This window comes from Mycteria americana, chromosome 1, assembly GCF_035582795.1.
Source record: "Mycteria americana isolate JAX WOST 10 ecotype Jacksonville Zoo and Gardens chromosome 1, USCA_MyAme_1.0, whole genome shotgun sequence".
Lineage (NCBI taxonomy): Eukaryota > Metazoa > Chordata > Aves > Ciconiiformes > Ciconiidae > Mycteria > Mycteria americana.
The window spans coordinates 219493558-219506530 of record NC_134365.1 but is presented as its reverse complement, the minus strand read 5'-3'; the positions used below and the strand labels follow the sequence as shown (position 1 = coordinate 219506530).

General features: G+C 43.0%; 1 protein-coding gene across 1 annotated transcript in view; it reads right to left on the bottom strand.

Moving 5' to 3' along the window:
- Positions 1-1974: 1974 nt before the first annotated feature.
- Positions 1975-12973, bottom strand: part of GUCY2F (guanylate cyclase 2F, retinal) — a 48118-nt gene continuing 37119 nt past the window's right edge. Inside the window, exon 18 of the mRNA XM_075492041.1 lies at positions 1975-2439. Within this exon, the coding sequence (XP_075348156.1) occupies positions 2301-2439 (139 nt within the window). The 3' untranslated portion in view covers positions 1975-2300. The remainder of the gene's footprint in view (positions 2440-12973) is intronic.

The following is a 12973-nucleotide window of genomic DNA, read 5'->3' as shown; positions in this document are numbered from 1 at the left end:
CTGTTAGGGGACCTGTCTGGGTGACTGTCTCAGACTATACCTTACAGGGCTATATTTAGCCAGATGATTCTCCTTTTGCACATCACTGTGTGTATTTCTCTTCATCTGGAGGCCAGCCTTGACTATACATAGGCCTTTCCAAGCAAAACCCATTGATGCAACTCTCACTTACATGGAAATACAACACCAAGAGCAGAGGGAGAGATCATCTGTCCCCCGCAGAGAGGATGTACTTTCTGCCTGCCACACCTTGCAATTCTCTTTAGCCAAGACGTAAGGTCACGTTGATTGAGCCCACACCACTATGTAACAGAACAGCACTGATCAATGTTTTTAACATAGGAAAATAATGGAAAGGACATGAATTATGCAAAAATTGTTTGATTTTAAACTCACATTTGCACAGACCAATCCAGATAACGTCCCTCCCTGGAACTGTATATTGAGGTATATTGTGTCAGAATTGCATGGCCCATGTCTCTTCCATAGGACTTTATTCCTCAATGAATTTGCAAACAGAGGCTGAGCACAGTGCAGAAGCTGAAAGCTTTCCTAAGCTTGAGACCCTGTTTGACAGCTCAAGTGTCATATGAGTCTTTTGACAGATGTCTTTCAAGGGCCAACTTCTCCCACCTGGAATATCACTAAATAGGCAAAAGCTTCTTTCACAAAACCAGGTGCCACAGAGTAGAATCTCGTTATTAAAGAACATTAAGGAATTTCCCTTCCGTTTTCACTTTTCAGATGTTTATACTCCAAACATCTCTTACTTTGACAGTACACGTATTTTATACTTGCTACGGTGAATTAGTTGTGAAAATAGTATCCTCCTTAGCTTTGTGGAGCCTGGCTTGCCTCATTTCATAAAGATATTTGCAATAAGAAAAGAAGGTTTGGTGAGTGGTTGTTGACTCTTATTTATCACCTGAATGATAAAAATCTGCTCTGGTTGCTCTGATGAGAAGTGTTCAAACTGAGCTTGAGAAAGGTCTCCGTGTTTTCAATGAGCACCTTCTGGTGGTAATACTGATTAAATTACCATATCTACTGTTCTCTTCAGCCTTGCAGGAGAGAGAACAACAATTCCCAGAAGTTTGTTAGAAGCCAGATGTTGAACAGGAGTAAAAAACCTGGAAGAAGAAGTGGCCAACAACAAAATTATTTGACCTTGATGAAGTGTGCTCTGGGAGAAGTGCCTGCAGGCCAAATGCTGGCCCTTTGCAGAAAGGTATTTTTACTCACCAGGAGGCTTACTTTGAAGACAAGTGCCTTTGATACCACTTGGACATTGGGAAAGAAGAAGAGTGATGTGTTTTAGGCTTTGCACTGCTTAAGTGATGTACTTTTCATTCCCTCAGCCCCACTTTTGCAGGAAAGAAAATTCATATCTTACTAGTATTACTCAGCTAAAGGAACTGCAGAATGTTGTTCTCTGCATCTCAGTTTTCCAAGATCTTGGCATTCCATTTTCATCCTGCTTTGGGATGAAAAGCGTAAAATTTTTTAGATATGCAACATGTGTGTGTATAAAGCAGAACAAAATGTTCTTCCAGTTTAGATCTGGAATTGCGAAGATGACATATTTTGACATTTTGAGCAGAATCACAATTTGGCATTTGGAAACAAATATTGATTTATACCAAACTGTTTCATTTCAAAACTGTCATTTCAGTTTGAAAATAGCATTAAAATGTCATTTGCAGCTGAAATGTCAATTTAAAAGAAAATGTTTCAGCTTAAATTGACATACAGGAACAAAACATTTTGATTAAAAATTTCCCCTTGTGGGGGAGTAAAAAATATTTTTTGTTGTTGTCAAAAACATTTTCTTCTGAATTGCACTGATTTTCATGAAACTAAAGTTTCCTACAAGAGCAACAAAAAATCTATTTAATGCAAAACAGTTAAACATTTTTAGCACTTGGCATTATTGTTCAAATCCAGCCTAAGTGCAGCCGGACATGTTTGTGCTGTCATGCAGACCTAGGTAAAATATTCTTTGGGCTCATCCTTGTGATAGATGCTGATGAAGAGCTGGCACTACCATCACCATCACTTTCCTCCTCAATTGACCGCTGCCAAAAACGCACACATACAGCTCTGAGCTGGTGCCCAATTTCACAAGCGATGATGGTCAGGATTCATCTGCCTGCTCAGGTTCACCCCCTGCAAGAGCTAAGAGGCTTCATCAATTATACTGCATTTGGTTGGAAGGGAATTAAACGGAGAGTGTGAGCTCCTCTGCTGGGTTGGCTTCAAGGTGTCCATCCTGAGCTTAGTAGTTCTTTGCTGTGCTCTTCTCAGATTTCATCCTCTTCAATACTTATTCCGGTCTCCTTCATGCTCCCCAGCTCTTTAAAGGTTGCTTTTGTCAGTGTCCTCTTTGTGCCCCTCAGGACAGATTTGAGTTTCCTGGTCAGCATATCTGGCCAGTTGTGGCTGTGAAACAGAGAAGAGAGAAGGAGTTAGCAACCCTGCTTGCTAAGGAATAGCCTCTTGTTCTGCATCATTTTGTGTCAGACAAAGCAGAAACATTAGATGTTCTCAAAGCCATCAAGAAGCATCAGGCAAGGACAGATGTTGGTAGAGAACTGCAGGGATGTGGTGGTCCCAGTAGACCATACAACTGCTGGAGCTGTTGCATGGGTTAATGGGATACATAGAGCGTTCATCCAAGGATGTCCACTTTACAAATGTAAATTACATTTACATAAAAACAACCAAAGGGCTTCAGCTCCTCCTGAAAAACATTCCTAACAGCACCACAAGCCTCATAAAGCCCCTAGCTGGGAATAAAAGAGATTCCCTGTTAATCAGCTTCTCTGGGTTTGAGGTCATTCACTGCCACCACTGAGAAAGCTGAAGGTCCAGCTGCTCTGACAGCCCCATGATCTCACCAAGCCCACGACAGGATGGGCAGGGAACCAGAAAGCCCTGACATCCATCTCAGATCCAGGTGTGGTTTTGCTGCCTTTTAGCCTGCCACTGTTCCTGACAGAATGAGCTCTGTTGAGTACCAGGACTTAAAAGCTGGGCTGAGACTACATCTAGATCCAGGCTAGTAAACTGGTGTGATGGAGCTGAAGAGAACCATTTGCTATGATGCTCCAAGTATCCATGATGCCCAGGTTCTATCATCTGTCGGTGGGCACAGATTTATTATAATGTAATGGGGGTTTCAGAGACAAAACAAAGATCAAGGACTTGTAGAAGGCCAGAAGCTGAGTGAATGGCAGGGCTTTAGGTAGGTCTCAACTCTGCAGCTGTCCTGTCCTGCATAAAGCATCATATGAAATCAAATTTACTGTGTATAATAGAAGAAAATATCATTCCAGCTGTAGTAAACTGAAAAGAACCAAATGCTAACACATACCAATAACCCCATTGTGATTATATAGATGTTAAAAAGTAGTTGAGAAATTGTTGTGTATATACATATATATATGGTTTTAAATTGTACACACTATTGTTGTACAATGAACAAGCAATTACTTTAGAATAGGAATATGTGTAAAACTGACTACATGAAGCAGGGATCCTGTAGCAATAGAACAAGGGATAATGGTTTTAAACTAAAAGAGGGGAGATTCAGACCTGATATAAGGAAGAAATTTTTTACGATGAGGGTGGTCAAACACTGGCCCAGGTTGCCCAGAGGTGGTAGATGCCCCATCCCTGGAAACATTCAAGGTGAGGTTGGACGGGGCTCTGAGCAACCTGATCTGGTTGAAGATGTCCCTGCTCATTGCAGGGGGGCTGGACTAGATGACCTTTAAAGGTCCCTTCCAACCCAAACCATTCTATGATTCTATGATTCTATCCCAAGAGTGTAAGATATGAGGTCTGGAAAGGAGGGTAGCAGATATTATTAGGCCCAAGGACTATTCACACTAATGACCAATTATTAATATAGAATTGTTACGCAGCCTAATGAAACTGCCGTTAATGACAGCACAGGATGAGCTGCCTTTAAAGCATCTATTAGATATCTATAAGTTATATAAATATACTTTAAAGTTCATATAAGACTATAGCAAAGTCAACTAATAGCACTGGCACCAGGACCAGGTATGCAGGGTTGACCACTCTGACACCCTGTACTGTAGCACTACATATCTAATTCTTTTTTGTTATCATTCAAGAGAGTCGCATTTTATTATTTGACCTAAGGTTCTGCAGATGGTGTTTGATGGTCCGGTTACCTGTGCCTGAGGACTGGTTATTAAATCTGGATGCAACAAGAGAAGAGCCAGGACCTCCAAACTCAGCACACATCATGTTCCCTTCACTCTCACACTCAATGGGAGACCAGGGGCAGCCAAGGACAACCAAGGGCAAAAAAAAGGAAAAGAATCTAAAGGCAAATTGCTGAATCTTAAGAAATCACCCAAATGTATCAACTCAATGCGATCCAGGATTCAGCAGAGGATCAACTCTGAAAATCCATTAATTGAACTTTATGAGAAAGAGCTGATGCCCTTGTCAAAGATGGTCCTAAATGTTTTGCAACCACTAAGGAAACAAGGAAAATAAATATTTTTTTTTTAGGCCTTTCTAGTGTTGGATGAAGAAGATATGCCTTCCAGTGTGTTGCTGGGAGATGTCCATGCATACCAAGAGAGAAGAAGTAGCTGATGCAGAGTGGAAGAAAGGGGGAAAAGAAGAAAGATATGATGGGGAAAAAAATCACCAGAAATGAGTGTTTGGTTTCTGCAGTTCTGGTTTTAATCTTTGGAGAGATCATGCAGGCAAAATCATCTGAGATGATTATCCCTTATTACTGAAGGACTAAGCTGTAATTGTATGGGTTTCCGTGTAGGTGTGGGTTTCACCTCTGAGGACAGAGAGAATCTTTATCAAAAAACCTGTCCTGAATGAGCTTTCAGATCTTAGCTGCTGATTGGCCACACCTTGCTAGTCTATGGCTTGGCCAGCAAGATGCAATGATTTGGGTGTTTACTGTATTTCCTGAACAAGAAAGAACCTTGAGGGATCTCCTGTCACTAAGCTGAGTTCATGGGATGAGAGCTCAGAATAGAGGGAGAGGCAAAGTCTTGAGGAAAAAAAAAAAAGGAGAGAAAATAACTTAAAAAATTGAGCCTCCATATTTTTAGGTGATCCCAGACTGGTCCTTTGTCCATGCAGGACACACTACCTGTATGCTTATATATCTAAAGGTCAGCAAAGAGCAATACAGGTGACACTAAGTTTTATATATCATGGTTCCCTCCACAAATACAGCAGCTACCAATCACACTGGGGTGAAATCTCGCCCCTTTGAACTCCGCAATGAACTCTGACTGACTTGCATGGGGTCTAAATCTCATCTGCAAAGTGAGATCAATCTAGGGATCACAGGGAGTCATTGACCTCTCTGTGGGACAGTTCTCTGCTGGGCCTTGAAGGAAAGAGAGAAATCCCTTTCTCCTTGTCAGAAGCACTGTGAGATGCTAGGGGTGGGATTCAGCAGCCTGAGGATACTGTCTAGCAGTATTTGAGATGCCATGGTTTATCCTATGTGGTCTTCAGGTACTGTCTCATCTGCCAGCCTTGCACAAGTGTCTCTGATGACCATGGTGCTCCGGGCTGAATCCTACTTGCATGAGTGGGTTAGGAGGTCCATGTTAAGATCACAGATCCTACTGCAGGACAAAGTATAAGGATCACTAGTGGTATAGCCAAGAGGTTTATCTTCAGGTAACTGGAGGTGCACTTTGGTGTTACTCATGCTTTGCTGCATGTTTTTGTCAAGATCCAACCAGAATCATCACTTCTCTTCAAAAACAGGCGTCCACCCAGGACAACAGAGTTCACAGTCACTCTTTCAAGGTTAAAGGATTCACTTCCTGAGCATGAGGAGCAGAGTCTTGGCCTTCCTCTAGACTCCAGGCCAAATGAGTATGCTGAAATACATAAATACTCCAAGATGGGGATCCCTAGCGTATCGCAGCAAGGACCCTGTGAGACTGTTAACAGCTTACAGTCCCAGACTAATGGGACAGTAAACTGGGTGAAAGGACTATAGGTCACTACACCTGAGATTCTTGTAGAGCGTCCCTTTATTGCTGTCGAGGAAAAACAAGGTTATTGATGCATGTTCCCTTTCATCATAAATGCCTAAGATAGATTAGCTGGAAACATCATTAACCCACGAAGCAGGCATGTGGGAATAAGTGGCTGTTGAGGACATAATTGCCTTCATTGAAAGCTTCATGCACACAAGAAGGATTGAACTAGGACTGTTGAAAAGCTCCAGGTATCAACGCCTTATTGATTTTTCTGCTATTTCCCATGAATTGAGCCAAGTGGGCTAATGAGGACCTTCTGTTCTCTATAATGTACTGCTCATCAGCCTGGCTTCAGTGCAGAAGTCTAAGTCTGGGGGTGATATATGTACTAAATGTTTTTGTATCAGTATACGTGCAGTTTTTGTCAAGCAGGGCTAACCCAAGTGAGAGATCCTCTTTGTCTCTGGCCTTGGAGGAGTAGCTTGTGCTACTAGGTGTAGATAGGTGTAGATCTGTATCTATAGATATAGATATGTAGATCTATATCTATACATAGGTGTAGTTCAGCAGGGCAGTCTTCTGTGCCTTGGAGCTTATATTTAACAGTGTTATGAGTGAGCGTTCACATATGGTAGTGCCTATGCAGGTCTCTGCACAGTGTGTCCCATATTTAAATCTTTTTTTTAAATGAGGAATTTCTGCCCAGCTCCTAGAATAAGGGAGAGCCTCAGACAAAAATTTAAAAATCTCTTAAGGGAGATAAAGCAGCCTAGTAACACCCCCTGAATCTTTAAAAGTTGTGGTTGGGAAAGAGGAATACAGCCAGGAGTTCTCTGCTGGGTTTTATCCTTGTGAGAAAATTGGATGGAGCTTTAGCCGTTAGAGTAAGCTATCAGCTTGATACGGTGTATCTTAGGGGTTTGTGACTAGCCTATATCTAGGCACCCTGGGCTTTCATCCACCTCTGCCTTTTTCTAAGAAAGTGGAAATTAAGTAAAAGTTAGTTCAGGGGCACTGAGCAGAAGCATTATTGCTGCTTTCAGAGAGATTATTAAAAAACTGAACCATACAGCGTTTTCACGGGACATCAGACCCTCTATGTGCATGTGTGGGTGTGCATGCTTATATGCCTGCCTTGCTCTGGTAGCACCTATTTGTTCAGGCACCTCAGGTCACGCTGTTATACTCCATGGAACTTCTGAATTCCAACCAAATCATCCTAAATCCACATTTATTTCTCGTACCAGTAGGTACCATAGTGATGAATAACAGAGCTGCATCCTGTTTCATGTCATGAGATATGGAATTACTCTAGGCAGGAGATATACATTACAGGAAAGCAATAATAGGCAATCTGAATTCTTCCAGGCTTGAACTCCAGCTTTATCGCTGTGTTTACCATGGACTGGGCTCTTCCTGGCACAGTGCACATCGACATCCAGTGGATCGATAATACACTGCAGGTAAACACAGTAATACTGTACGTCTTTCAGGAATGAATGTGATAACAGGTCATAAATTTGCTAGGGAATGGCCCAACAATGCTACTACTATCTTTAGACAGCTTTGCCGCTCTTCCAAGCACCTTTTGAATGAGACACTTCAAAAGAATAATACATATTTTTGACAAAAAAAAAAAAAAAAAAAAAGACACGAAAACCAGCAAAGTGCAGACAAATAACACATAAGCAGACACTAAATAGCAGAGCAACATTGGGACTGTCCTACAGCTACTACCTCAGATCTAGGCCCTTTTGCCAAGGAGTTTTTCAGCTTTCCTCCTTTTGAACTCTGCAATTTCTTCCAAGGGTAACCCGTGAGCTCTACACCTGCAGTGAACATGTAGGCCATTAGAGAAAGAACCAGTTCAGTTTCATCTGCAATAAAGAACAGACCGTAACGGAGACCGAGTGAAAGGTTAAGTGTCTTCTGGTGCGAAAAAGGAAAACAAATATTGGGCCTGGTTCTGATTTTATTTATCCCCTTCTTGTTTCACTTCAGCTCAACTTATTGCAAAGGGTAAAGTTAGCTAATTTAATTTTAAGTGTCCCAAAATTAAGTGCCTGCTCTGAGGCAAGCATCTTTTGTAATCTGTATAGCCAGGCACTTCCAGAGGGCTCTTGGCACATCTTAGACACTTCTCCCAGGATGAGATGAATGGCTTTGTTGATTGAGGAGCGCAAACTATATATCTGTCATGGCTGTATCCAGAATCTATTAGACAAGATGAATCCTGGGAGAATTATTCCATTATTCCTCTGATCCTCCCCCTCATTCATCAAAGGGAACAGCAGACCAAAACCGCTGTGAAGATCTTGCCTTCGGTTAGTTCAGCTCCTGCCTCAGTGCCTTGTAGTCTTCCAGGGGTGTTGCTTTCAGAAACTTTCAGCTCTCAAAGCTATGGGCACATTTCCAAATGGAAATCCTATTTAACTGTCCCTAGAGACAGCCAGTTTTCCCTGAAAGCTTAGCACAAATTTAACAGCCTCTCCCGAGGGAGATCGGAGTCAAGTTTCAGCTCTTTTGCCAATTCTGTCCTACAAATGGAAACGTCTAACCAAGCTGTCCTTCCATGCCTTACCTCCATCCTCAGCTCTGGGAACATCTTTCCTTTTTATAGAACCATTGATCCCTGTTTATAAACCTCCCGTGAGTGCTGGAGCCTTTAGGGCTGGGTCCCAAGGACAGGGAAGCCAGGAGGATATAATCCTGATGGGCTGAATGAGGAATGGCTTCTTCAGGGAATCTACAGTTGAGGTGGGATTCATCTCCCTGAAATTTAGCTATCTGCAACAGAGATGTCTCCATCTGAGCCAAATATCTTGGGCTCGCTTCTGAGCCAGTGGGAGGGAAGCAGGCACTGCTGGACCACAGTGGGGGTTTATCCTGAAGTAGATGTCCTCTGTGGGGCAGAAGAGCTGCACCTACAAGTGACTGTTTCTCTGCATTGACTCTAAAAGATGTGTAAGATGACCAGCTCAGACGGAGGTGTCTATGCTAGAGGTAAATAGCTTCTAGGAAGATTAAATCCTACCAGTTGGAGGGGGAAGAGAAATACTTTGTCTCCAGCCCCTTTATGCAATCAGTAGCAAAATTCAGCCACACGTGGGTAAGCATGAGGGGCTTGTTCTTTGAGGCCACCCCGCAGGACTTCAGCCACAGGGGAGCGGAGGAGGTTGCTGCCTGTTTCTGCACAATAGTGCAGCAGGTTGTGACCCACAGAAGGTGAAGACCTGACCAGGGTATTTGGGGATCAAGCACAGTATCAGATTGCCTGAGCTCCACCTCCAAACACTGCTCACACAAGTATCAAATAACTGTTTGATAACGACTTGACCTTCATCCACAGCACAATAACAAGAAGAAAGATCCAGTGCAAACAGCGCTGGCACATCTCTTGAACTCACTAACGTCTGAGCAACTGGAGAGGGCTGATTCTGCACCCTCCATCCCAACCTCTTGCAAAACCCCTCTGTCTGAAGTCAGCTATTATTTTTCCAAGGTGGGAAGAGTCCCACCACCTTGTTTCCAAAGCCAGCAGGAGAAAATCTGTAAGGTCCTGCACCCTGGCTCCCTGGACAGTTAAGGAATTTGCCTTCTCTTTTCTGAATATGGTGTGTTACAATGTTTTTTTCTGAGCATTGAAAACACAAGCCCCTGGCTTGAACCTTAGGCATCTAGCACAACTTCTAGTTCCCAGTTACAGGGGGAAAGGCTCAGACCCATAGACAGAGCATCTTTATGACTTGGCCACTCTATAGCCTTTGGTGAGAACAACTGCAACTCAAATTACCCTGAGACCTGGGTCATACGGATGCAGACATAGTCTTCTCTGCCCTCCTTTCTCTTTCTCTTATCCCTGCTTCACATAAACCCATATGCTGGAGCAATGCATACCCTATTGCAAGGCACAGGTGTCCTAGGCAGCCCATTACATCTCAGCTCCGTGGTCCTGCTCCAACCAACCCTGGAGCACTTTCACTGACTGCTTCCCACACAGCTTTGTCTTTAAACCAGTCAGGATTGTCTCTGGGGTTACTTGTTTCTGAGGTGGTTTATTTTATTTTAACCCACGTTTCATCATACTCCAGTTTTTCTTACTTTAAATGGCTGGTAGCTTTGTAGAAGCAGTTGGCTGGGGAGCAGAGGAGGCTAAAAGCAGCTCTGAGATGGTTTCTCTTTGGTACTCTTCCCTCTTGTTGCTCAGCACTGTTGTTCATAAAAGAGCTTTTGGTCTGCTACGTAACAAGAAAGCTTGTTTAGATGGCACAAGGGAGAGTGGTGTACCCTGATGGGATAGAGATCTCACTTGGCCATCCCACGCAGTGGGTGCAACACCATAAAAATATTCCTAGACTCAAGCTGGCTCCTGTTCAGACATCTCAGATCACCCATCACTGGGCTTCCCTCTGCTTCCCTTTTCAAGGGAAGTGTGGGCAGATCCAGGGAGAAGAACCCTCAGATGAACTCCTGCAGCCAGGACCTACCCTAGATAGCCTCTCCTGCTGTTGAGGTTGATTGCTGCTCTCTCTGTCCTTCCTCAAAAACATCCTTCAAAGGGACCCTCAGCTCCCACTTCACCTCCCAGTCTGTCTGGGTGAGACAGGAGAAACTACTGGGCACATCCAGCCACATCTGGGCACACCTCAGCCGTGCCTGAGGCCATACCTGCAAGCCAGAATACGATCCACGAAGCCAGCCAGGTCATGAGCACCGTTTCAGAACTACCTTTCCATAAATCCATAGAAATATCCATGGAAGAAAGAATAATGCATTGAATCACATCTTCCAGCCAAACAATGCCACTACCTGACTTTGCTTCCTTTCTGAACACTGCATTTAGGGTTTCCTGCTATCAGCAGTAATTCCCTAATCTAATATTCCAGTCAATTCTCCCAGAAACCTCAGCTTGCTCAGAAAGAGCTTGTTTAAATATATCAGCTAGAGCAACCACATTTGATGTCAGAGAGCCTTGTTCAAAGGGAGGTAAGTCACTGGCTTTCATTCCCTTTCTCCCCTCAATCAGATTTCTGAGATAAATTCTTCTTTCTCACCTGCATTATGCCATAGCCATGACCAGAATATTCCTTTTTCTTCATTTTGCTGTTGTGTTAGGGGTTCAGAAATAATTTGAAAAGAAAGCATTGATTGTGAAGCGAAAAACATCTGTCCTGACATTGGGTGATCAAACCTATGAGCCAGAGGATGCTTTGATTTCGCCAAATAACTCTTGTTATATGTTATATAAAGTTTATTTAGGAAATGTTGTGATGCTCTTCTATAATTCCAGCTATGTAAGGACAGCAAAAGTTTTTCACTGCTGTTTGCTTCACAAGCTCTTTTATTTCTGATTTAAAAGTGCATTGGGTGAAAAACTTCAAATAGGAGCCTGAATGGAAATCTTTTCACTTATCCCCCCCAGAGAGACACATCAGCAGCAACAGCAACACTAGAGACTCTCTACTGATCATCTCCCATCCTGCCAGGGTGCCTCAACATAGACAAAGCAATGAGAGCTTTGTACTGGGTAGAAGAAGAAGCCATGTTGTCCTAATGGGTGTCTTTTTCCTGGCTCTTAAAAAAATATTTCTCATCTGGTGTTGGGAGATGGATTCTTTGAGCATCCCCCACTACTTCTCACCCATTTCATCTTCAAACAAGGATCTCAGTGCTTTCTCCAGGGTTGATCCTCATGTATGATGGTGGGAGAACCCAAAAACTCTCTCCTATCCCTGGCTACACCTTCATTTTTTAGTGATTTCTCATGTCAGGTTGTACTTATCATTGTGGATGGTGGCAGACTAGATGATCTATTGGCCCTTCTGGACTTAAGACCTACTTCATGATTTCATACAAGAGAAGGGATCTGGGTTTGATGATAAAAACCCAAAACTCTCATATTTTCTTTACGTGGGCACTGGGTTCATGGTTAAAAACCCTTGAGAGGACCCACGATCTGTATCTTTCTTTGTTGAATTGTATTCTTTTTTTTTTTTCCCCTCCAGTTAACTTTCCATAGCTAATTTAAAATAGTGTTAGAAAGGGAAAGTTTCTAGAGAAAACTACCTCCTGGGATAGAGGGCTCCTGCTGCTTGAAAGCACTATATTCAGTACCAAAGCAAAGGATTTCTGAAACAGGATGGTCAAAGTTGGAAAGTCAGAAGACTGAGTATGTCACTCATCTCCTTGGAACGGCAAACGAACATGATCCTGGCTCTTGGGGTTTTTTTCTGAATTTCATTAGCTATTGAATTTTTCCTAGTGCTAGATATTTTTTCAGTGCTTTGCCAAACGCATCTGTGATTTAGTCCAGGTCAGGCTTGTGTCTGCTAGATTTGTATAACCTCACATCTTTTCTGCTGTTTTGGACAAGAGGAGTGCTCCACCGGTGCTGACGAGGTGCTGCCTGTCCCAGAGCATCGCAGGATGCCAACTTCCAAATCCCACATTTATAAACAAGCAATTTTGTGCTTTTTCCATGGCTGCTCCTCAGCCCCAAAACTAGCCTCCTGGTGTACCCTGGAAGAAACCTCACAGCCTTCCTTTAAACCTATCTGCCTGTGAAATCTCAAAAAAATATCTATCCTACAGGTAGGCTGCTGCTCGACTGCTCAGCATGCTTGTTTTTGCTATCTCATCATTTTGTTACACCTTCTCTATGTCCACCCCAATCTGCTATTATTTCCTGTGGCAGTATCAGGCTTTTGTGGAAAGCTTTTTTCTTTGCCTTCCGTGGCTATTGCACAATGAGCCCCAACCCACAAGATCCTGAGAGGCAGCAATACAAATCCTAACAAGCTGCAAGGAAGAAGGAGAAATAATATTCATAACAGGGCAGACATCTGCCAGGGAAGGTGTAGAAATTTGCCTTGGAGCAAGGAAAGGACTAAGGAGCCTATTGAACTGCCTGCCCTGTTGTATGTGATGCAAAGTTAACCTAAAGCTCCCATGTAAAGCAGGTAAAA